The 25898-nt window shown below is 37.0% G+C and overlaps 1 protein-coding gene across 4 annotated transcripts in view; it reads right to left on the bottom strand.

The window, feature by feature from the left end:
• Positions 1–2295: 2295 nt before the first annotated feature.
• The window catches only part of KLHL7 (kelch like family member 7), a 66076-nt gene continuing 42473 nt past the window's right edge, over positions 2296–25898 (bottom strand). For all 4 annotated transcript variants that reach the window (XM_055314832.1, XM_055314829.1, XM_055314830.1 and 1 more), the window contains 4 exons: positions 13694–13934; positions 9383–9584; positions 4595–4692; positions 2296–3726 (listed from right to left, as the gene is read on the bottom strand). In XM_055314832.1, the coding sequence (XP_055170807.1) occupies positions 3443–3726; positions 4595–4692; positions 9383–9584; positions 13694–13934 (825 nt within the window). In that variant the 3' untranslated portion in view covers positions 2296–3442. The remainder of the gene's footprint in view (positions 3727–4594; positions 4693–9382; positions 9585–13693; positions 13935–25898) is intronic.

Below are 25898 nucleotides of genomic sequence, written 5' to 3'. Positions count from 1 at the left end.
CAAAATTTCCTTAAAGACTATAATGTCAGGTTTCTGAAAGCTAGGTCAGAATTGTAATTCAGTACTTTTTAAAAATTTTCTATATTTATTTTAAAGATTTTATTTATTTATTCATGGGAGAGGCAGAGACATAGGCAGAGGGAGAAGCAGGCTCCCTATTGGGAGCCTGATGTGAGACTCAGTCCCAGGACCCCAGGATCATGACCTGAGTCTAAGGCAGACGCTCAACAACTGAGCCACCCAGGTGCCCTAAGTACTGTTTTTTATAGCAAGAGTTTTTTAAAGACACTGAATTTTCAGGGCGCTTGGGTGCCCCAGTCGGTTAAGCATCTGCCTTTGATTCAGGTCATGTGATCCTGGAATTCCAGGATCGAGTCCCACATCAGGCTTCCTGCTCAGCAGCGAGTCTCCTCCTCCCTCTGACACCTCTCTTGTGCTCTCTTTCAAATAAATAAAATCTTTTTAAAAAAAGACATTAAAGTTTCATGTTCAATTTGTGATGTTTAAAAGTATAAACTAAAAACTGCTGTGTCTTCAAATAGTGTCACTGCGAAGGATGAACATTAACATATCACATGCTTACTAAAAAGAAAGTAGAGCTCTTTATATAAAGGACAGGAATTTTGTGAGGGGAAGAAAGGAATAGAAAAAATACTTGCTAGGGTGTCGGACTTTGGTTTTGGTTTGGGTCAGGATTTGGACTGGGGGATAGAGCCCTGCCTCCAGCTCCTTGCTTGGACAGAGGGTCTGCTTGAGGAGTCTCTCCTTCTGCATCCACCCTGCCCTCCAGTAAATAAATCAATTCGAAAAACAACAACTTGCTAATATATTGTGCCATTATCATGGATGGGAATGACCATCATAGAATATTTCCAAGGCAGAAAATAGTTATTTACTAACTACTGAGATTACTAACACCCCCCTAAAAACACCCACAACCCCCCCAAACCCACTTTATTATAACCTACATCATACCTGTCTACATACTTATCATAGTGTGTTCTAGTCAGTTTATACAGCCTGAAGAAAAGGCTAGTCCATTTAAAATATTTCCAACAGTGCTGCACATTCCACACGGGAAGTATTGTATTAATAGAATTAAATTATAATATGACAAATCTTCTTCCCTCAAAAAAATTAAATTGGACATTTTTTTCAGTGGAGTACAAAATTGAAAACCCAATATAAAAATGTTCAAAATAGGCAAATCTAGGGACAAAGATTTAATGGTTGTCTAGGGCTAGGGTGTCTGGGGGTATAACTGGGTTGGATAATATCCCCCCAAAATTCACGTCAACTTGGAACTTCAGAATGTGACCTTATCTGGAAACAGATTCTTAGCAGATGTCCTTAGTAAGGTAAGGTCATACTAGATTGGGAGGAGGGTTGGGTAAATCCAATGACTGCTGTCCTTATCACACCATATGAAGACACAAGGGACACACACAGGAAAGGTGGACATGTGAAGACAGAGGCAGTGATTGAAGTGCCCTGGTTATAAGTCAGTGAATGTCAAGGATTGCCAGCAACTACCAGAAGCTAGGGGAAAGCTGGGCAATTTTTGCCTCAGAACTCCATGAAGCAATCCTGCCAACATCCTGAATTAGGACTTCTGGCTTCCTAAGTTGTGAAAGATAAAGTTTCTGTCGTTTTAAGTCACCAAGTTTGTGGTAATTTATTTCAGGAGCCACAGGAAACTAATATAGAGGAAAGTGGGGAATGATTGCTAATGAGTATGGGGTTTCTTTCTGTGGTGATGAGAATGTTCCAAAATTGGGATGATGATTGCACAACTCTGAATATATTAAGTACCACTGAATGATACACTTTAAATGGGTGAATTGTATAATATGTGAATTATATTTCAATAAAGTAGTTTCATGCATAAAAACCTCAAATAAAAAATATATTATGCTTTTTTAAAAGACATTTATTTTTTAGAGAGTGAGAGCAACAGGGAACGTGCATGCATGCGTGCACAGAGGGAGGGGCAGAGAGACCGGGAAAGAGTCTTAAGCAGTGGAGGAGCCCCATTTGGAAGCATCACTCCCAATCCTGAGATCATAACCTGAGCCAAAACCAAGAGCTGGATGCCTAACCGACTGCACAATGCAGGCACCCCTATCATTATGTTTTTTATGATCTCTTTTTCATTTAAACATTTTTAGAATTTAAGATTATGACCCCTATATAAAAAAAAGAAAGAAAATTAAAATAGAAACACAGCTTCACAAATTTTAAAAGCAACCATTGCCTAACACACTTAAAATGTATGATGAATAAAACTTAGCAGTCTATTTTAAGTTAAAAAATATTTAATATTGTTGGATAAAAACACTGATGGTGACAGCTTTACATGGCTCATTCCATACATTCTGTAAGGTAAAAGGGCAAAACATTACTAGGAAAGAAATGAGTAGTTGGGTTTGTAAAAGATTTATTGACCACATAAAAGCAATTAATACGAGATGACAAACATTTAACTCAAATCATTACAAAACTTTTATGGGATAACGGTCAAATCTCTCTGATGTGCCCTGCTAAGGAAAAGAAATCATGTATATTTTTAATCCATAAGAAGTTCAAAGTCAACATTGATATTGTATAACTATCAGTGCTATTCTAGTAACCTAGAAATTTGCTATAAATAGCTTTGTCTTTTGCTAATCATTCTTACTATGATTTTATTTAACAGTGAGGACTGAAGAGGCATAATCATTTTTTAACCACTGGATAAAACAGTACTATAAATTAATGAGGGTGCTAGGCTTGGCATTTTGTGTTTAAAAGATGGAATATATTTAATTGGATTGAATATATTTCATGAAGACTTGGGTACAGTTTAAGCCCAAAATGTGTTCATGAAGCTCAGTGAGAGAATATGTATACTTGATTCACTGGCTTGCTTTTAAAATGGAATAAATTTGGCACTAAATGGAACAAATGAAGACAAGCAAAATTAGGTGAGACGAAGATGCTTCATCAGAGTTGCCTGTCTTGACTTACAATTCATACTATTTCTTAGTTCTTGACTGAACAGAAACAAATAGACCTAACTACATAGCACTTCTATGATGTATGAAAATAGAATCTAGAGCTAAGATGAGATCGCTTCACTGATGAGCCAATCCCCCACTCTGCCATAATCATAGTTACAAATGTGAAATTCATTCAAGAATGCATATTTTCACCAAATGCTTATGATTTTTCAAGTTTTCTTGCTAGATATGTCTTGGTAGTGGCCAGCTAAAATATGGTCTTTGAATTAAGCAAGGAAATTCATATAAAAGAAACATCTATCTTATAGCGATCTTACTTTACTTGAAATTTCCTTAAAAAAAACAGAAAACACCAAACTAAAACTTCGTAACCAAACTCTTGGAACAAAGCACTGTTGGCCATATTTTTGAGTCTCCAATAAATCTTGAAGTCCATTCACCTTTCATGTTTCAAGTGTTTCTTCATTTGCTCCACAAGTATCAACAACACAAATTAAACAACTTGTTACTGGGAAAGCTCGGACTTTGGAGTTGGCAACCCATTTGTCTGTCTCAGTATTATATTCAAGGATGTGTCCTAATCGACCCACACCTTGAAAACCAGCCAAGACATAAACTATAGAGCCAACTGCTGCACACTTCACTGTTACACCCTTCCATGGCATTGGAGAGACCATCTTCCACTCGTTTAATTTAATATCATAATATTCCACATTGTCCAGACCACCTTCAAAAGAATGAGATAACATGAACAATAGTATTAACAATTCTAAGATCTCTTAAAGTAATAATTCTTTGCATCTTCCCAACATTTTATTATGAACATTTTCAAACATGCAGAACAGTTAATCTTACAATGAATGCCCATATCTACCATCTATTTTTATTTTTACTTTAACAGAGTAAAAACTTAATTTTTACTTGAATCCTAAATATGTATATTTATTTTACAAAATGAAAAATGTTCTATCTGTTCTGGGAAAGTAAACAAATAGTGGATTTTCCCTCTGATTAACTTTGATTATAATTATTCAAGTCTTTATCCTTCTGCCATTTATCTTTCAGCGGTTGATGGAAAACAGCAATGGCAAGAGATAGAAGGGAAGGAAGGTATTTGTTATACATAAGTAATGCTTAAAGGTATTGACTAAAATGAAGTTTACGGACTATAGATTCAGTTCAGATTTTTAAAGAAATTATTTAAGATTTTTTCTACAAACTATTTAAGAAAATAAAAAATCAAATTTACTCATTTAAATAATAGTGATATTGATATTTTCATGCAATGTTTAAAAAATTCAAATGTTTCTGTGACTTAACTGTTCTTTAGCTAGTGTGATACTATCAGCTAGGAGGTATTTGGAAATGTGTGAAGCTGAGACTGTCACAATGACTGGCCATTACCTACATTTCATGGATAGGGATGTTAAACATACTGCAATGTTTCATAAAATATATTAGTTCCCAGAAAATATAAATATAATCCCATATGTGACAAATGCTTATATTTAGATTTTAAGAAATGATTCAAAGATTTATGAGGAGAGATCATGCAAACCACTAGGTAAGTTGAACAGTGAATAAATGTCACATACCCAAGCCGTTCTGACCACCTACAGCAAATATCTTGTCTTTTACAAATACCAGTCCATGATTCTTCCTGGCCTCAATCATTGGACACAGCTCAGTCCATCTGGAAAATAAGTGAAAGCTTTTAGAGTACTCGTTCCCAGGAAGTGAAGTACTCATACTAATTCATTAGAAAGGTTTGTTATCCCAATTAAGTACTCATTTACTACTCACATGTGTTCACACCCATGTACCTCTGAAACATTAGAAAACAAAAAGGTCGATGTGGTTTTGAGTAATTTATTTATAGGTAGGTAAATGGGGATTTTATTCCTTTCAACTCCTGCAGAATATGAGAAATAAAGACTATCTAGAGACGACTAGCACATCTTTAGAAGAAACCCACTTCCTAATTCATAGTAATTTGTTAAGATAGTAACAAAAAAGAAAAGGAAGATACTTAATATAAAATACTAATATCATTACATATGGTTTTAATTAATATTTATGTATGAGTAAAACACAAATTTAACATGGGCTCTAGCAATCAGCAAATTAGTAGTATCTGTTACTATTCATATGTCCACTTAACAACTTTAGGCACCACTAGTAACAAAAGTATTTATTCTGTCAAATTTAATAACTTACTAGCATGTTGTTTTTGTTCATGGCCACTATTATAAATAATGAGATTGAGAACATAAATATGGACATTTAGTGTGAAGAACACTAATTTAGGGATGCCTGGGTGGCTCAGTGGTTGGGTCTGCCTTTGACTCAGATCATGATCCCAGGGTCCCAGGATCAAGTCCCACATCAGGTTCCCTGCATGGAGCCAGCTTCTCCCTCTGCCTGTGTCTCTGCCTCTCTCTCTGTGTCTCTCATGAGTAAATAAATAAAATCTTTAAAAAAAACAAACACTAATTCATAGGTAGCAGCCTCATATACAAAGACAACTGTATTATTATTTTTTTCTGTGAGACTCAATCCCTTCTTTTATATTCAATCCCAAACACACAAGTGACATTTGTGGTTGTGAAGGTAGTACTGGGACACAGGCTTGTTTCTCAAGAGCTAACATAAACCAAAACTAGCCAACAAAAGGGTAATATGACATAAGCGTAACTCTCTAATATGGTCATTTTATCTCTCTTCTTTTAAATAATTTACTAAATTTAACTTTTCAAAATATAATTAAGACATAATGATTAACTCTGAAATATTAACAACTGTTTGCTTTATATTAATAAAATTTTGTTTTAAAAGTGGTTTGACAGTTGCCACATTCATTTTCAGAGCACTCTGTAAGGTGAGGTGGGCAACACTGTTCCTTTTTTTTTCCTAGGGTCAACACATGTGCTCCTCTAAGTGAAAAAACCAGCATATAGCTCAGAGGTGGGAGCCAGTACTGGGCCTCCACTGTTTCTCTATGCAGTGAGCTTCAAATGGTGAGCTGTCAAAGTGTATTAAATACAGTCTTTAACTTGGAAAAATTCAAAATATATACCCCTTTCTTCTATACATATGTCCATGATATAAAATAAAAGCGTATTTTTAATGTAGGGTCATCTTTGACTTATGATGGTTCAAATTAGGATTTTTTGACTTTATGATAATGCAAAAGTGAAACATATACAGTAGAAACTGTACTTCACATTTTGAATTTTGATCTTTTTCTGGCCTAGCTATATGTTATTCATGATGTTGGGCAGCTGCAGTGAGCTGCAAGCTCCCAGTCAGCCACAGGATCATGAGGGTGAAGAACTTATCCACTTTATAGCCATTCTGTACCCATAGAGCCATTCACTTTCAGTAGTCAATACATTACATGAGATATTCAACACTTTTTTGTAAAAGTTTTTGTGTTAGATGATTGTGCCCAACTATAGGCTAATGTAAGTGTTCTGAGCATGTTTAAGGTAGGCTAGGCTAAGCTATGATGGTCAGTAGGTTAGTTGTTTTAAATTTATTATTTTTTAAAATTTATTTTCAAGGTAACAATATTTACAACTTAAAATGGGTTTATCAGGATGAAACCTCATTGTAAGTGGAGGAAACTCCTGAAGGTTTAGAGTTTAGGTCCTTGCTCTCCCTGACCTGAATTTCATTTTTTAAATTTTTAAAAATTTTAAAAGATTTTATTTATTTATTCATGAGAGACACACAGAGAGGCAGAGACACAGACAGAGGGAGAAGCAGGCTTCATGCAGGGAGCCCGATGTGGGACTCGATCCTGGGATGCTGGGACCACTTCCTGAGCCCAAGGCAGATTCTCAACTGCTGAACCTCCCAGGCATCCCCCCGACCTGAACTTTAGTGTTTAGAAGCTTTTCTTAAAATTCTGACTACGGAAACTGTCATGTTATTTCCAAAGGTTTCGATTCTTAGTAGCTTCCAATTAAACCACTGTAGTTACAAAACACTTAAAACGCAAAAAAGGGGCAGCCCCAGTGGCTTAGCAGTTTAGCACTGCCTTCTGCCCAGGGTGTGATCCTGGAGACCATGGGTCGAGTCCCACGTCAGGCTCCCTGCATGGAGCCTACTTCTCCCTCTGCCTCTTTCTCTCTCTCTTTCCCTCTCTGGGTCTCTAATAAATAAAAAATCTTAAAAAAAAAAAACGCAAAAAATTGGAAAGAATTCCTATAAAAAATAACTTAGGTGGGCAGATCACATATTAAAAAAAGGAAATCATGGTAGCATATTACTTTTCATTTTGACATCTGGATAATTATAGTCACACTAGCTTTTTACTTAGGAAAATTTAAAAGCATTGAAGAGAATTTAAGTTTCACACATAAGCTCAATATATACAAAAGAAATGCAAACTTGTGTGAGTTTTAAGATATTCCCCAAATTGAATGTATTCACCTAGTTTTAAAAAATATTGAAGTTACAGAATTCCTTTATACTTTTTCCCTGCTACTACAAATAAGAATATATTGATTTACACTCATAGTGCCTGATTAAAGATCTTAAAATTTAGAATCCTAGAGTTTATCTGATATGTGTTCAACTTTAAGAGATTTTTTATAAATGAAAAAATAGGAAGCAGGACAAAGAGACTAGAGTTTTCCAACTAGTATGTTGTAATACTTTTTGAGCATAAGGTGTCTGAGAGACTGCCATAGGAGGGTAACGAGTTGGCATATAACCCCTCCTATAGTTTGGGACAAGATGGGCCAGATAGCTCAACTGATGGATGACAGAATGAGATAAGGGGTATTCTCAGCATGCCCTGGCAAGTACTAAAGATTCATTCTGAAAAACACTGAGTAGTAGTAAATGTGATGATTTCAAAGACATTTTCTAGTCTCAATACTTTTTTAAAAGATTTATTTATTTTAGAGAGAGAAAGAGAGGGAGAGGATCTCTAGCAGACCACCTGGTAAGCGTGAAGCCCGATTTGAAGCTTGATCTCATGATCTTGAGGATCATGACCTGAGCCAAAATCAAAGAATTGGAGGCTACCTGAGTGAGGCACCCAGGTGTCCCTAGTCTCAACAGATCAGTTTCAAGATAAGCTGCTTTCCTTTCCCTTCTAACACTGGTAAGTAACCAGTTGAACAAAAAAATGAGAAAAAAACAATTGTAACTACAGTTTTGTTTGGGAGAGAAGTTATTGATTTTAAATCCTTTAAAAGTAGGTGGGAAGCATAAATAATTGCACAATGGTTAATCATAGTTTATAATTAAATTCTTACTTTTCATTAAAAAAACAAAACCAATACCTGGATTAGAAGACTTCTATGTTTTGTAATCTGGCAATACTTCCTAAATATAAAACTTGAGCATAAAAACTTTGGCATAGCATTTAAGTTGAACATATGTACCCAATAGCTTGTTCTGGTAAAGGAAGAACAATCCTTTCAAATCAATAAATAACTTTTCTTATCAAATCTCTTTGGATGTTTCTGAGTATCAACAAAAGATCTGACTGGGGTATTACCTGTAGTCATTTCCTTAGAAATATACTTACTCCGTCCCTCACCCCACCCCTTTCTGTAATTGGCACATCACCTTTGGCTACATTGAACAAGTTCCATCATTAACTACAAGGTCAGAAAATCTGGCTAACCACTTATTTCTTTAGCATTTTGCCTTTTAAAAAGCAACTATTTACATGCCAGATTTAAGAATAATCATAATGACTAAATACGTATCCAAACATACTTTAGTAAGCATGAACTCAGAATTAAGACATTATACCTAGGGGTATGATTTATTAATGACACTAATCAATATATAGTATTTCCAATTAAAGGCAAATTTACTACCAATCATAAATTCTTGCCCCTCCTTCCCTACATTTCCTGACCTCAAACAAAAATATTTTATGAATTTGATGAATCAGTAAGAATTGTCTCATTCATAGGCAATTACTGCAATATTGCAATTATATGCAGGAACAAAAAGAGAGGGGCTCCCACAGAGTATATAAGACAAAACACAGAGGAAGGGTCCAGGCCATAAACATGTCCCTAACCCAACACATTCAAAAGTGTGTGTGCATTCTTACTACAAGAACTAAATTCTTCTGTTGAGTCCTTCTGCTTTTTGCCATCTTCTTCCTCTGAACTTACAGAATACATTTAACTGTGAAATAAGACTTTTTTTGTTTATACACAGTTTAGTTTTAATGAGTTATGCATAAGGTTAGTCCCACACACTTCCACAAATAAGTTTATAAACACTTAAATCTAAAGAAAGAAAGAAGTTATTTGAAAGGTGAATTATAAACATTGTAACTTCACTGATTTAAGAATAGGTCCATTCCCATATGATTTTAAAATTAAGACTTTTAAATGGATACATACGTTTCTGTGGCAGGATCATAAACCTCACAGGAATTCAGCACTCTCCCAGAAACATTGTTCCCTAAACTTCCACCACAAACATAGATCAGGCCATTGGCTTCCACCATCCCATGGCTGCAGCGCTGAGTCAACATGCTGGGCTTTGTGTGCCAACTTTCAGTTCTGGTGTCATAGCACTCAAATAAATATAGAGCTGAGTTGCCTGTTTAAAAAAAAAAAAAAAAAGACTCCATCATGCTTAATTTAGTGTATGTGTGGGTTTGGAGCAAGCTGATGGTAGAGCTGGGTCATTAGTTCCTGGAGGAAAGAATTTAAAGTTATAGTCTTCTCTAAACTTAATTTACACTAACAGCAAAATGGAGGAATAGCTTAAGAAAAAACTAACCCTCAATTTCTTTCAGAAATGGGCCCTCAACTTTATGGTCAACTAATAATTCGATAAAGGAGGAAAGACTATCCACTGGAAGACAGTCTCTTCAATAAATGGTGCTGGGAAAATTGGACATCCACATGCAGAAGAATGAAACTAGACCACTCTCTTTCACCATACACAAAGATAAACTCAAAATGGATGAAAGATCTAAATGTGAGACAAGATTCCATCAAAATCCTAGAGGAGAACACAGGCAACACCCTTTTTGAACTCGGCCACAGTAACTTCTTGCAAGATACATCCATGAAGGCAAAAGAAACAAAGCAAAAATGAACTATTGGGACTTCATCAAGATAAGAAGCTTTTGCACAGCAAAGGATACAGTCAACAAAACTAAAAGACAACCTACAGAATGGGAGAAGATATTTGCAAATGACGTATCAGATAAAGGGCTAGTTTCTAAGATCTATAAAGAACTTATTAAACTCAACACTAAAGAAACAGGGATCCCTGGGTGGCGCAGGCGTTTGGCGCCTGCCTTTGGCCCAGGGCGTGATCCTGGAGACCCGGGATCGAATCCCATGTCGGGCTCCCGGTGCATGGAGCCTGCTTCTCCCTCTGCCTGTGTCTCTGCCTCTCTCTCTGTGTGTGTGACTATCATAAATAAATAAAAATTAAAAAAAAAAAAAAAAACAAAACACTAAAGAAACAATCCAATCATGAAATGGGCAAAAGACATGAACAGAAATCTCACAGAGGAAGACATAGACATGGCCAACAAGCACATGAGAAAATGCTCTGCATCACTTGCCATCAGGGAAATACAAATCAAAACCACAATGAGATACCACCTCACACCAGTGAGAATGGGGAAAATTAACAAGGCAGGAAACCACAAATGTTGGAGAGGATGTGGAGAAAGGGGAACCCTCTTGCACTGTTGGTGGGAATGTGAACTGGTTCAGTCACTCTGGAAAACTGTGTGGAAGTTCCTCAAAGAGTTAAAAATAGACCTGCCCTATGACCTAGCAATTGCACTGCTGGGGATTTACCCCAAAGATGCAGATACAATGAAACGCTGGGACACCTGCACCCCGATGTTTCTAGCAGCAATGTCCACAATAGCCAAACTGTGGAAGGAGCCTCGGTGTCCATTGAAAGATGAATGGATAAAGAAGATGTGGTCTATTGTATACAATGGAATATTCCTCAGCCATTAGAAATGACAAATACCCACCATTTGCTTCAATGTGGATGGAACAGGAGGGTATTATGCTGAGTGAAGTAAGTCAATCGGAGAAGGACAAACATTATATGGTCTCATTCATTTGGGGAATATAAATAATAGTGAAAGGGAATAGAAGGGAGGGGAGAAGAAATGGGTAGGAAATATCAGAAAGGGAGACAGAACAGAACATGAAGACTCCTAACTCTGGGAAACGAACTAGGGGTGGTGGAAGAGGAGGAGGGCGGGGGCTGGGGGTGAATGGGTGACGGGCACTTGACGGGATGAGCACTGGGTGTTATTCTGTATGTTGGCAAATTGAACACCAATAAAAAATAAATTTATTATTAAAAAAAGAGAAAAAACTAACCCTGTTTGTATAGATCTTAGAAAAAGTTTTTCAAAAGGATCTGCTGGAGAGATTTATTCATTGGTAATTAATTTTAAGAAACTGGTTTGACTTCAGAAGAGAAATTAAATAAGTAACATTATGAATGTCTTCAAGCCCAGTACATATGAAGATAATTATTTAAGCTTCAAATGTTTATAGAGGAGAAAAGTGTAGTGATTTACAGATGGTAACTCCATACCTTAAAGTCTGAAAACTCCTATCTGATAATATTCTACGGCTTATCATTTAACATTCTATAATAGTCACTGCACCAGTAACAAAACTATTCTTCCTGACTACTCTCTGGCTCTGTGAGTAAGCCCTGAAGTCCTGCTGGCCCGTTCTGAAATATACTCTCAAGATTGTATCACTCCATGTCTCTGGTGTATTTTGATTATATACATTAACGGCAAAACATATACATCTTGTCTTGTAACTTCTATACATTATAAGGGCTCAATAAAGAGTTTTAGAAATGATACCAAAAGGGACACCTAGGTGGCCTGGCGGTTGAGTGTGTGCCTTTGGCTCAGGGCGTGATCCCAGATTCCCAGGATCGAGTCCCACATTGGGCTCCCTTGCATGGAGCCTGCTTCTCCCTCTGCCTGTGTCTCTGCCTTTCTTTCTCTCTGTCTCTCTCATGAATAAATAAATAAAAATCTTAAAACAGTTTTAATTTGGTAGATTCAGTTGATACTCAGAGGAAATAGGAAGTATATGGCAGACATAAGAAACTAAGGAAAACACTGACTTAGTAATTGCTGAAGAAATAGTTACCTACCCTACTTTTTAATAAAAAGTGTTTCTATAGAACAGTTACTTTCTATTTTCTTTAGGATTTATTGTATTTGAAATATGCTTCATTAGACATTGTATAAAAAAGGCTTTTAAAGGGGAAAAGAGTCATTTCTTAAGTCACATTTTTAAAAATCTTTAATTCTCATATTAATTTGATATCTTATGAGGGGAGTAAAAACTTAAAACAGACAAGTTTGCTGAACAAAAGTAATACATTCTTTGGCCTAATATAAAAATCATCAAAAAAAAGACGGGGTGCCTAGGTGGTTCAGTGGTTTGCCTTTGGCTCAGGTCATGATCCTGAGGTCTTGGGGATCTAGTCCTACATCAGGTTCCCTGCATGGAGCCTGCTTCTCCCTCTGCTTGTGTCTCTGCCTTTCTCTCTGTGTCTCTCATGAATAAATAAATAAAATCTTAAAAAAATAAAGAATTAACATTTGAATTCCATACCATAGGTTTATTTGGTCTTCCTAGTTTTCATTATAAGCCCATTATTTAACTAAAGAAATTATATGAAAAGGTGAAAGCATGTTAAAGCTATTATGTATCTAGTCTACACCTAGAATATCCATTTAGAAAAATTATCCATTTAGAAAAAGATCACCACTGGACAGTAACAAAGTACCCATCAATGAGAAAGATTTTTTTACAGCCAAACCCATACCTTGTTCTGATCAGTAAGCATAAAATACCACTACCAGTCATTACATTAAATAGTTAAAGAATAAAAGCAAATGAGAAAGATCATTCTTACTTTTTTTCTGATATAAAGAAAGAAGAGGCAGTAAGGTATAAAAAAATCTTAAAAGCATGAGTGTAATAAAGAGATTTTAAAGGGTCTATTAGTGAGCCAAACTCTGAAATCTTTAAAGTAAATAATAATATGTATCTAAAACTAATCTAGGGGTGCCTGGGTGGCTCAGTTGGTTAAGTATCTGTCTTTGGCTCAGGTCATGATCTCAGGGTCCTGGATCGAGTCCCATGTGGGGCTCCCTGCTCTGCGGGGAGTCTGCTTCTCCCTCTCTCTCTCTGTCCCTCTCCTCATTCTCCCTTTCCCTCTCACAAATAAAAATACAATCTTTAAAAAATAAAAAATAAAACGAGGGCAGCCCGGGTGGCTCAGCGGTTTGGCGCTGCCTTCAGCCCAGGGTGTGATCCTGGAGACCTGGGATCGAGTCCCACGTCGGGCTCCTTGCATGGAGCCTGCTTCTCCCTCTGCCTTGTGTCTCTCATGAATAAATAAATAAAATCTTTAAAACAAAAACAAATCTAGATAGAACTAAAATCCAGATGGTATGAGAAAAAAAATGGGACAATTAACATATCTAGGAAGCTGAAGTTCTTGTAAAATGATTTATAAAAAAAAAAAAAAGGTAAACTTTTAGGGAAATAGGCTCTAAAATATGACAGATATGTATTTAAATTATGTCAAAAAGACAACAATTGTTTATGTAAATATGAAAGCCAAGAAACATACTTGGTAAAACACCTTCTCCCAAACAAAAATACTGAGTAAATCCTTACCGACTTCGGAACCTCCAGATGTGTAAATTTTGCCTTCTGCAGCACAGGCAGCCAGGCTGTCTCGAGGTGTGGGAGGGCCCAGTTTAGAATACCAGCTATCCTTCACAACATTATAGCAATCCATTCGTTTTATAGGGAAAAGCTGAGAGCCACCCAAAATATATACTACATTGTCCCAAAACACGCATGCTGCATCTCTTCGTTTTTCAAAGGGGCAGCGGATGTCTGTCCAGCTATAATCCTGTAACAGGAATGGAGGGAGCAGTCAGTAATGAAAAAATATAATTGATACAGATGAGACAAAGATATAGTTGAGAAAGTACAAAATGTAAGAGTATGTTAATTTGCTAGAGTACATATAACAATGTTTGGCTTAAGACAAAATCTAATTTAATCTTGTGCGATTTTTTCAGAATGTTGGTTAGCTAGGGCAGAGGGCAAGAGGAAGATGATGACTGCTTTGGGTGTTTTCTGGTTCCAGATTAAACTCTAATACATTTGGATGTATCATTATTATCACTAAGTCTTCAATTCCTTCTGTTATTAAGGACGTTATTAATACAAGAAAATTCTAAAACAAGTTTGTTATGTAGAAAAAAGCTTCTTTCAAATGTAAATTGGGGTGCCTGGGTAGCTTAGTTGGTTGAGCATCTGACTCTTGATTCTGGCTCAGGTCATGATCTTGGGATTGTGGGATGGAGTCCCATGTGGGGCTCTGTGCTAAGCAGGGAGTCTGCTTGGGATTCTTTCTTTCTGCCCCTCCCCCTGCTCGCACACTCTTTCTCAAATAAATAAATCCTTAAAAACAACAACAAAACCCCAAATGTAAACTTACCCAACCCCTTCCTGCCAGATATATAGTGATAATAACCATTGGCAGGGCACCTGGATGTCTCAGTTGGTTAGGTGTGGACTCTTGATTTGAGCTCAGGTCATGATCTTGAGTCATGGGATCGGGCCAGGAGTCCAGATCCATGGTCACTGTGGAGTCTGCTTGAAATTCTCTCCCCCACTCCTAACTCTGGGAAATGAACTAGGGGTGGTAGAAGGGGAGGTGGGTGGGGGGTGGGGGTGACTGGGTGACGGGCACTGAGGGGGGGGCACTTGATGGGATGAGCACTGGGTGTTATTCTATATGTTGGCAAATTGAACACCAATAAAAAATAAATTTATATATATATAAAAAGAAATTTTCTCTCCCTTTCCCTCTGCCCTTCCCCCAGCTCTCACACACATGCACTCTCTCTAAATAAATAAATAAAATCTTTTTTTTAAAAAAAGATTTTATTTATTTATTCATGAGAGACATAGAGAGGCAGAGAGATAGGCAGAGAGAGAAGTAGGCTCCATGCAGGAAGCCAGATGTGGGACTCAATCCTGAGACTCTCAGATCACACCCTGAGCCAAAGGCAGATGCTCAACTGCTGAGCTACCCAGGCAGCCCTAAATAAATAAAATCTTAAAAGAATCATCAGATAATATGAAGCTTAAACTGCTGTTATCCTACTGATGTCTAAAGCTAGAAGGTATTTTGTGGACTTCTGTGATATTAACTTTTTTAATGAAGATTTTATTTATTAGAGAGAGCAAGCAAGAAAGAGAACATAAGTGGGGGGAGAGGTAGAGGAAGAATGAGAAGCAGACTCCCCAATGAGTGCCGGGAGCCCGATGCAAGGTTTGATCCCAGGACTACAGTATCATGACCTGAGCTGAAGGCAGAGGCTTAACTGACTGAACCACCCAGGCATGCTGTGATATAAATTTTTAAAAAATATTCATTTGAGCCAGTATATTCAGCTGAAAGTCTTAAAGCCATGATATTTACTATGAAATATTTGGTCTGGAAACTCACTTTTTTCTTCTGGATTAAAGATGAGCATGTATCAGTACTTCACAATAAGGGCTGTTTGTCCACATTATCATTTAGTTTCCTTACTATGTTTGGTACATCCAAAGATACCTTTTTCTATGTAAATGTATGGGGATTTCTCCCAAAGCCACAGTATCTTGGATCCTCCCCTTTTTTTTGAACAAGAAGGCTACATTGTTCCTGCTACTTTCTGAAAATATCTGAACACAATTAGGGTCAGACAGAAATCCAAACAATTCCTGATCTCATTGAGCAAAGCAGTGGTATGATTATTAACACTGAGTTCCCTTTGGGAAAATCTGATGGATATCTACCACACTAGTATCCAATGTTTCAGCCATTCATCAGATTAGATCAAAGCATCACAGAATATAAAGATTGGTCTCAGGAAAAAAAAAGAGCCTGTCATATGGAATACTTTGACTCCTAGTGATGATAAACATTTTTAAGTGACCAAAAAAATAAAAGTCTTAATCCTTGTTTTATTCTCAAATTAGGATCTATGTGGCCCCCTGGGTTACTCAGTAGTATACCTACTGGCATTCACATAAAACTATAGGGTAAATATAACATTTTTCTAAAGTTGGTTTTACTCAATGGATACCAAATAACCGGGGAAAATTATTATTTTAAGATCTTATTTGAGAGAGAGAGAGAGAGAGAGAGAGAGAGAGAGAGAGAGAAAGCATGCACAAGTGAACACACGGAGGGAGGGCAGAGGGAGAAGCAGATTCCCTGGTGAGAGGGGAGTGTGACTCTGAGATCATGACCTGAGCTAAAGGCAGATGCTTAACCAACTGAACCACCCAGGCGCCCCCTGGGAACAATTATTGTTAAAATTTGTTTTCTTAGAGTTGCATACCACAGAATGAAAAAAAAAAATGAGAGAAAATAATGACCATACTCTACAAAGAGTGATCCCTCAAAAGTGAACTAATGCTTCTCTTACATATTCTATAAATCTACTCATAATTCCTACCTGACCAAGATCATTAGCAGAGATATAAAATTAATAAGATAGTGTTAACTCAGTGAATTTCAAACTCTTGCCACTCTTACATCCAATTTGTTTGATACTGATCATTAGAAAGCAATATGGAAACTTTTCTATAGTTTCTAAAGATATCCATAGGAACACTATCTTTCCTTGCTCTTCCTTAATTTCAGGATTAGAAAATGGGTGACATATTCTTTTAAATGATCTCTAAGACCTGCTACTCTTCACATTAAAAATAATTGCTGGGATACCTGGGTGGCGCAGCAGTTGAGGATCTGCCTTTGGCTCAGGGCCTGATCCCAAGTCCGGGGATCAAGTCCCACGTCAGGGTCCCTGAGAGGAGCCTGCTTCTCTCTCTGCCTGTGTCTCTGCCCCCCCCCCCCCCCGTCTTTCATGAATAAATAAAATCTTAAAAAAAAATTTGCCGATGTAGGGGCTGGAATTAAAATACAAACAAAATACATTTTAACTAAATGCACTTAACATTTAGATACTAGGATACGGAGTTCCAAAAAAGGGGAAATAACTCCCCAGAATTTGGTAGAAATAATTCCCTTAATTTTCAAATACTACTCAAGAGTTTTAGAAAGGAATAAGTGAGTGCTCATATGTACCTGTCATTTAGGGCTTTGCTAGGCTTCAGATTTAAGAATTAAAATAAATTGAATAAATTGCTCTCTTGGAACTATAAGCCCAAAGGAAAAATGATTAGCCAGTGTGTGTGCAGTGTGTACGTGAGTGCATGTGGGACAAGAAAGGCACACGCTTCTACTAGTAATTTGGGCTCCATGATATCCTCAAGTTTTTAAATCTTTTTCAACTCTCCAAATACTGTCATTAGTCAAAGTTCATGTTAGACACTAAGCGTGATCAATTGTGACCACATTTAATATTCTGCCTAATAGTTTTCTTCTAGGCAGATGAAACGAACTTTGCAAGAATTTTACTTAGAATGCAAATATGATTTCATTTTAGCTAAAATTTAATGTTTTACACTTGATATCATTAAATACACCTGTCAGGTATTAACTGCACCTGTGTTTGAAAATACCTGGCTTTGATTGTATGCATGTATGTAGGGGAGCTTTTTTCCTGTATGTATAGGTAGATCTCACTGGAAAGTCTAATTCTCCCTATCTATACCTCACCCAAAACAGAATACCAAGAAGGTGATCTGATGTTTACCCTTTAATAATTTGTACTGCCTAAAAGATAACATATGAGTAGTTGAGGAAGCAAGCAGAGAAGCAAAAATATAGATGAGAAGTCAGACTTATAGGCTCCATAGATTTGAATGCCAGCTTTTATCTTAGTAGTGATGGGACTACCCCCAACCTGGGGCCTGTTTACCGCTCTGTGAACTCCTAGGTTACACCTCAAGCTAGAGGGAAACATAGCTTTCCTGTTAGCAACTAGATAGATACATAGCAGTAGAGTTACAGTGTATGTGTGTGGGCAGGGAACTGTTACTCTAAAAACAATTTAATTCAGTTAAGTTTTACTGAGTATCTATTTCATGCAAAGTTCTGTGCCTGTCTGAGCAAAAGATATGAAAATGGTAAAACTAGAAAGCCTGGAAAAGACAGAGGTAGGGGGCAGCCCTGGTGGCTTAGCGGTTTAGCACTGCTTTCAGCCCAGGGCGTGATCCTGGAGACCCGGAATTGAGTCTCATGTCAGGCTCCCTGCATGGAGCCTGCTTCTACCTCTGGCTGTGTCTCTGCCTCTCTCTCTCTGTCTCTAATAAATAAATAAAATCTTAAAAAAAAAAAAAAAAAGACAGAGGTAGAAGGAACTTTTGATATGTTACCTGTCTATGCATCCACATACATACACATTCATGTATAAAGTCCTGTCTTCCCTGGTCCTAGTCAGACTTTCTTGTCTCTGCTGTGATATACCAACACTCTAGACTTTTTTTTTTTCTTCTTTTTTAAAGCTCAAGGCTCCTTTCCTTGTTGTAGGCTTCCCTGACTGCTTTTTTCTAAATCCCCACCACACTAAAGTCTGGGCTTCAAGAATAAGCATTCCTACATCTTGCTCTGTGTGATTTTTCTAGCAGTAGTACAATGCTACAGGATAGTGAAATGCTTCTTGAGGTAAGGAGCTGTAATAGCTCTCTAAATTCCACAAGGCAAAAATATCAGTCTATTTTCCTTGAGAGTAAGGACTGATTTTATACTAATCCACATTCTGAAAACACATGAATCTTCAAATAATAGAAATGGCACAGACAACCAAAATCCAAAATAAAAGAAATACTTATTTTTAAGGCTTGAGAATTTTATTTTGGATCATTTTTGAAAGGATACCAAAGATAGGGGAGACTGGTCTTAGAAAAAACGGAAAGCAAAATGAACAAAAATGGCAAAACCTTAAGCTTTCTGGCAGAAATTTCAAGGAGTCCATCTGAGTTTAAGATGACCAAATCATAAGCACTTTTTGTTAAGCCATTATCTGATTTATTTTAGTTTCTAAAAGCTGTTTAAAAATAATCACAGAACTATGGCAACAATCTATAGAGAAAGCAGCCTTATGCCAGATGCAAGAATATTCCTGGAAGTAGTTTCATGAAAAATACATAAAAACAGTTCTAGCTTCATTCATTTCACAAAATCACAAAGAATGGACCTCTAGGGAGTTGGGAAACACAGGCACTGAGCAAGGCTGCGGAGAAGCCTTGGGATGCACAGAGTCACTTATCTTTCAGGGATGTTAGTTCCCTTCCCTGTAAAACAAAAAGACTGAACTGGATGAATTTAGGGCTTCTCCCTTTCAGCCCTAAAATCCAATGATCTTAGGCTCCAAATGTTTTAGAAGTACCTCTGAACAAAGAGCTACTAATTAACTTATTCATTATCAAGCACTTCCCTTTCCAGGAATTATGCTGAAATATCTTAATCATTATTTTAAAAGATACCTGAGTGGCTCAGTCTGTTAAGCATCTACCTTCAGCTCAGGTCATGATCCTGGGAGCCCTGAATCTGGGCTCCCTGTTCAGCAGGGAGTTGGCTTCTCCCTCTGCCCCTTTCCCCACTTACGCATGCTCGCTCTCAAATAAAATCTTCAAAAAAAATTTTTTAATACAACTAGGCAAATGGTACCAAAAGTGTGGCACAAGGAAAACAACTTCTTAGAGCAAATGCTTTTAATAGTGCTAAATATCTTAACAAAAAGGTGAAAGTAAAACTAATTTAACGTTTTAAGATCTGAAAAACTTAATAGCTACTATACTATGAGGCTGCATTTCCGCTACAAGACAGCAGAATCAGTTTTTGCCGTCCTTCCAAGTGGAACACTTACTAGGGCATTCTGGTTTTCGGAAGTAAACACTTGATCATGCCAAATAATTTCACAGGTTTTACCCATTTTGAAATACACTAATTTTCAAGAGGGTCATGCAAATATCACCGGAAACATATTAACCTCTCCAAGTACAGAAAAGGGTTTCATAAATTAGCCATTAGAAGAAAACATTTTAGTAACCTAAGTTCTTCAAGAAATATAGCATTGTAGTTAGGAAAAAAGGCTTCCACAGTGGAGGCTGGATGGGGTGGGAAGGCATGACTGTGCTATTGTAAACTGCTAGATAAAATTAGGAACAACAAACCCGTAAGTGGTTATTTCTCAGCTGTTAGTGATTATTAGCATTGACAAGGAATCTGAATAAGGCCAGAGACCAGCTTAAAGGGAATTTCTGATTCAGAATAACTGGTGCTTTATCGGATCACAAAATGTTCTTGCCTTCCACTCTCAGAAGAAAACCATACTACCAAAAACCAAAAACTCAAACCTAAACTACTCAGAAATTTAAATATGAAATGAAACTCGATCCAAAAGTGAAATCTAAGAAGGATTATGCTTGATAATACCACTTGTCCTTTGAATACAAAATAAATGAAATAGGAGGGAAGTATCCCTGTGTTAGCACTCTGCCAGGTATTTCAACACAAGATTTGCCTTTAGATGAACTCTGCTTTGTTATTTTAATTCTTGGCACAAGAAGGCAATATTACCCCTTAAATGACTATCCTGAATCTTAAAATGCAGTAACATACTCATGAAGAAATGAAGATGAAAAAATGAAGAACTTTCACTTTTAAATATGGAAAATGAGGAATCCTGAAACTGAGTGAATGAAGATCAAAGATGGAGTCAAGTGAACGTAACTGATATTCACATAAATCCTGAGATTTCAACTCTGTTAACAGACCAGAAAACTGACGTTTAGAAAGATAAACTGATTTGCCTAAGCTCATCTAGCTAAACTTGAAAGGCTCCCTGTGGGGAAGTCCTATGTGGGACTCTATCCTGGGCCCCAGGACCACGACCCAAGCCAAAGGCAGACACTCAACCACTGAGCCACCTGGGCACCCCTCTAATTTCTTTCTTTTTTTTTTTTTTAAAGCACAAAACTATTAGATTCCATGCAGTTAAATAATACTTGAGCTTATATGAAAAATTTTAATAACCATACTTATCAAGCCAAAAAGATGCATTCATACTTAGGATTCAATATATTCTTGTCTTTTCTCTTTCTTCCTATCCAAACTCTACCAATAAGTTTCCTTCAAGAAAACCTCCATGAAGCTCCCATGGACAAATTCAACTCAGAGTGAGCTCTTCAAATTAACAAGGCTGTTACTGCCTGTCATATTGGGGCTTTTTTTTTTTTTTAAAGTAGGCTCTCCACTCTGGGTGTGGAGCTCAACATGTGGGGCTTTGAACTCAATCCTGAGATCAACACCTGAGCTGAGATCAAGAGTCAGATGCTTAACCAGCTGAGTCATCCAGGCATCTCCGTACTGGTACTTCTTTTTTAAATTAATTAATAAACAAATTAATTAATTAATTTAAAGATTTTATTTATTCGACAGAGAGAACAAGTGCACAAGCAGGGGTAAGGGCAGAGAGAGGGAAAAACAGGCTCCTCACAGAACAGGGAGCCCAATGGTGGGGCTTGATCCCAGGATCTTGAGATCATGACCTGAGCTAAAGGCAGATGCCCAACTGACTAAGCCACCATACTGGGACTTTTAAATGGCTATGTTCAGTCACTGCCTCAGTGACCTCAGCCTCTAACTGCGTCATGCTTCTATACATACTCCATACAATAGGCTCTGTTGTTTATAACAGCTGAGGATAATTATCTCATACTGATGATCCATATTCAAAGAAAATAATCATACCAAACCTATTTGGACATGTTTTAATACTTCTGTGATGACAGATCTTATTGTGCCTCTGTGTCATCATATGAACAATTACCAAGGTAGCTAAGAGAAATTTTCAAGTGACATGGTATAGTAAATAGTGATAATTTATTTCCTTCTCTGCTGGTTATCCTCAGCCTGACCCTTACCCCTGTAGCCCTGTGTTCATATGCCTACTACTTTCCAGTTAATTCCAGGATGGCTGGAGTCTTTTAAAATATCACCACACTGAGACCATTTTTAGTTTCCTCATTCCTTCCCACTTATGGCCCTCACTCAAATACCTACAGTTCTATTTCTGCTCGCTCCCCACTTTTTTAGGGGACTGATCTGTTAATTTATGATAATTATGGCTTAAAGAGAATGAGTCTGACATTACCACTCCCATGGTTACTCATATTTCCCTGGGGTTTCTTGCAGATGGAGTGACAAAATGAAACAGATCCTTGAAGGGGAACTTCGTGGCATGCAAGGGGCTGTCAGGTTGATTTTATTTTTTTCTAAATGGAAATTTATTTATTTTAAGATTTTATTTATTTATTCATAGACACAGAGAGAGAGGCAGAGACACATGCAGAGGGAGACGCAGGCTCCATGCAGGGAGCCCGATGTGGGACTCCATCCCGGGTCTCCAGGATCACACCCCAGGCTGCAGGCGGCGCCAAACCGCTGCGCCACCGGGGTTGCCCTGTCAGGTTGATTTTAAAATAAATCTACAAAACAGTGTGTGGTGGAGATGCCTGAAAAAAGAATAGAGGCCTCCAATATTTTGGAAGACATGTTAGGAATGCAGAGCACTCTGCTGAGAATTTACTTCAGAATGTGCTCCAATCTCTTCTACCAAATATGAGGACCAACTGTCTAACCAAAATGCCTGCAAACAACCAAGCTTGAGGAATGCTTACTATGCATCCGCTGCAGAGGACAGTGTTACCACTGGGTGCCAATTATAACAAGTAAGGAAGCTTACAGGAAACCCATGATGACCCACACTTGCATTGTAACAATGTCAGTCCCTGAGCACACAGCTAGAGGACCAATCCACTTGGGATGACTGCTGCCCACATTGGATATTTTGTTCCTTTAAACACTCCTGATCATTTTAGCAGTGCCCACCTTCTTACCTCAGTGTACTGCTTCTATAGTACTCTTGAAGGTACCAAGGACTACTGATACACTTTTATAAAAAGACTTACTAATTTTTTAACTTAAGGTTTACATTTCTCTGTGCACATCTTTCACAATCACATGCAATGTATAACTGCCCATTTCCACCCTGATCACAGAGTAGGACCATTTCTTCAGGAGAGGGCTGTTTTAAGAGGTAAAGTGGCTATGATACTGTGAGAAAAAGGACTGTGATGCCTTTATTAAACAATATTTCCAACAGGAAAGTGTTCTGAGTTGAAGGTAACTTCATTTCTTTTGATTTAGGAACCACCTATGTTTAAATCCAGTTCTATAAAATTGCTTGTGAAATGTTATATAAAGTTATACTGGTTTATTCATCCTTTCGAATTTGAGTATCTACACTGGGCCAGACATTAAGCTCAGTGATGAGTCTACTTAAGAGTTCTGAATAAGAAAATGTACTCAGGGTAAACCTTCCAAACCTGAGAGTTCCATGTGATACAGCACCATATGGTTTTCTGTCTTTGTAATTTGCAGATTTTGACCCCTACCCTACTGGTCTTAGTCTTTTTTTTTGTTTTTGGCAGGGAATATGCAGAATCCCCTTTTCTCTAGGGCATAGTATCCTATTTCTCCACCATATTAGAGTGGTGAGCCAAAATCCTTACAAAGTTCTAAGTCCTTAGAGCTCATCATTTCATTGATAAAGTCCAAATAAAAACTGATCAGTTAAGTCAACTTTTATTTAGGCATCAATATCATAAGACATTCTCATCCTACAATTTGAGAATATCAATACTAAGAGAATAGAGCACTGGTTATACATAAACAACTTTTTTAGTAAGCACTTGAAAACTTTAAAAACAGGTACAGGTGGGGAAAGGGAGGCTCAATAAGCTCTATATGGACCATAACAAGAATTATATAATTTCAATTTGACACAGCAACCCATAACTTCTTTTTCTGTTAATACTCAGAAAAGAAAGTTAAGATTTTTATCATTTTTCAGTCAACAATTAATACAAATATTTGCCTCTTCTCACCAGTCATATCCAAGGAAAATTTAAAGATAATAGCTTATAGGGATACTGGATAATTCTATTAAGTAACACTACTTAAAGTGCCCCCTTTGAAGGAGATCAATTCAATAAAAACGATAAATTTTTGGCTAGTATAGGGCACAAATGGGTCCCACTTAATGAAAGTCAATTCTGAATTTATGAATTCTGAATTCTAATTTCTGAGGAGATTAAGTTCAAAAACTTTAAAATAATTCCAGTATAATACTTTTCATTAAGCAATCTATTTGAATTGAATAATGAAATAATGTTCTCTTTGGCAGAGTCAAGATAAATAATAACATATAATAACTTATAATGAAATCAGCCTTCTCAATTATTTTATTAGAATAAAGACTAATCAACTTGTATTAAGATACACAAAAATAGTAATGGGTGAAAGTTTTCTCAAGGTAAAGTTTTAAAAGAAGGGAGGGCCTGGTATTTCTCACAGACACATTTAATAAATAGTTAAGTGGGATTATACTTATGTTAGCTTTAGGACATAAGAGATATTTGATATAATCAATCAATGGATATTTTTATTGGTAGTTATATCCTCAATTATTTGAATTCTTCCATTGAAAGTCTAAAAAATTGTGGTTGAGTATACAAAAGAGAAGTATGTATGGGCCATTGATAATAGCAAATAGGAATTCTGAAGTTACAGTCTCACTTCCAGGCTTGTAGAGAATATGCGTCTCTTTTCAACTGTCCAATAAAAGAAATAAAAAAAATAAATCAAGGAAAGTGTTAGAACTACAGACCAAAAATAACGTGCTAAGAATCATTCCACGTTTGCCATATACTGGAATCAATGCTATGGTCTCCTAAATGAAATCATGATTCTCCTGTCACTCTATACATCAAAATAGCCACCTTTATTTTAATTTAAAATATTTTATATCAAAATGTAGTTTAATTACTTTTTTTAAAAAAAGATTTATTTACTCATGAGAGACACACAGAGAGAGAGGCAGAGACACAGGCAGAGGGAGAAGCAGGCTCCATGCAAGGAGCCTGACGTGGGACTCAATCCCAGGTCTCCAGGATCACGTCCTGGGCTGAAGGTGGTACTAAACCGCCGAGTCACCCAAGTTGCCTGTTTAATTACCTTTTTAAAAAACTGAAGTATAGTTGACACACAATATTACATTAGTTTTAGATATACAACATAGCAATCCAACAAACCTGTATGTTATGCTATGCTCACCACAAGTATAGCTAGGTTTTTTGCTTTTAACTGTAAAAATAAATACCATAGTTAGGCTTTGGAAAGCTGTAGTATATATAGACTTATAAACTCCTATGATTTCAATTTTTAAAAAAATATTTTATTTATTTTAGAGAGAGAGAGAGAGCGAGCGAGCTCACACACAAGCAGAGAGAGCAGCAGAGGGAAAAGGAGAAGCAGGCAGGGAGCCTGATGTGGCACTTGATCCCAGGACTCTGGGATCATGAGCTGCACCAAAGGCAGATGGTTAACAGACTGAGCCACCCAGGTGCCCTTGACTTCAATTTTTGCTTGGAAAGAAGCATCATATTTATAGATTCCCTGCTCTTGATTCAAAAGGATCCTGAAAAATTAAAAAAAAAAAAAAACACTGAAGGTAAATAGCTACTTAAATGTCAAGAGTCTTAACATTATCTGGTGTGAAATAGATGAGTAGGTATATCAATCTCTTAAGTACAATGCCATTTGTGTTTATTGGACTGTGCTGCATAGGCCATGAAGCCTTGGGGTACCTGCCAGATACCCAATCTTTACTGAGAAAGGAAGCCAGATGTCTTTGTAAGAAAATCAGCCTACAGAGATGGAGGAATGTGCCAGAGACAGATGAGCTGAGAGCAGCCCAACAGATGGTGTTTAATCAATCCAACTCTGATCTTCCTTACTTGGAGAGGTCTTTTTGCTATCTGCCAGCATATTTACTCTATG

Source organism: Nyctereutes procyonoides, unplaced genomic scaffold, assembly GCF_905146905.1.
Source record: "Nyctereutes procyonoides isolate TBG_1078 unplaced genomic scaffold, NYPRO_anot_genome, whole genome shotgun sequence".
Classification (NCBI taxonomy): domain Eukaryota; kingdom Metazoa; phylum Chordata; class Mammalia; order Carnivora; family Canidae; genus Nyctereutes; species Nyctereutes procyonoides.
Note: the sequence above shows the minus strand (reverse complement) of the source record. Positions and strands in the feature narration are given on the sequence as shown.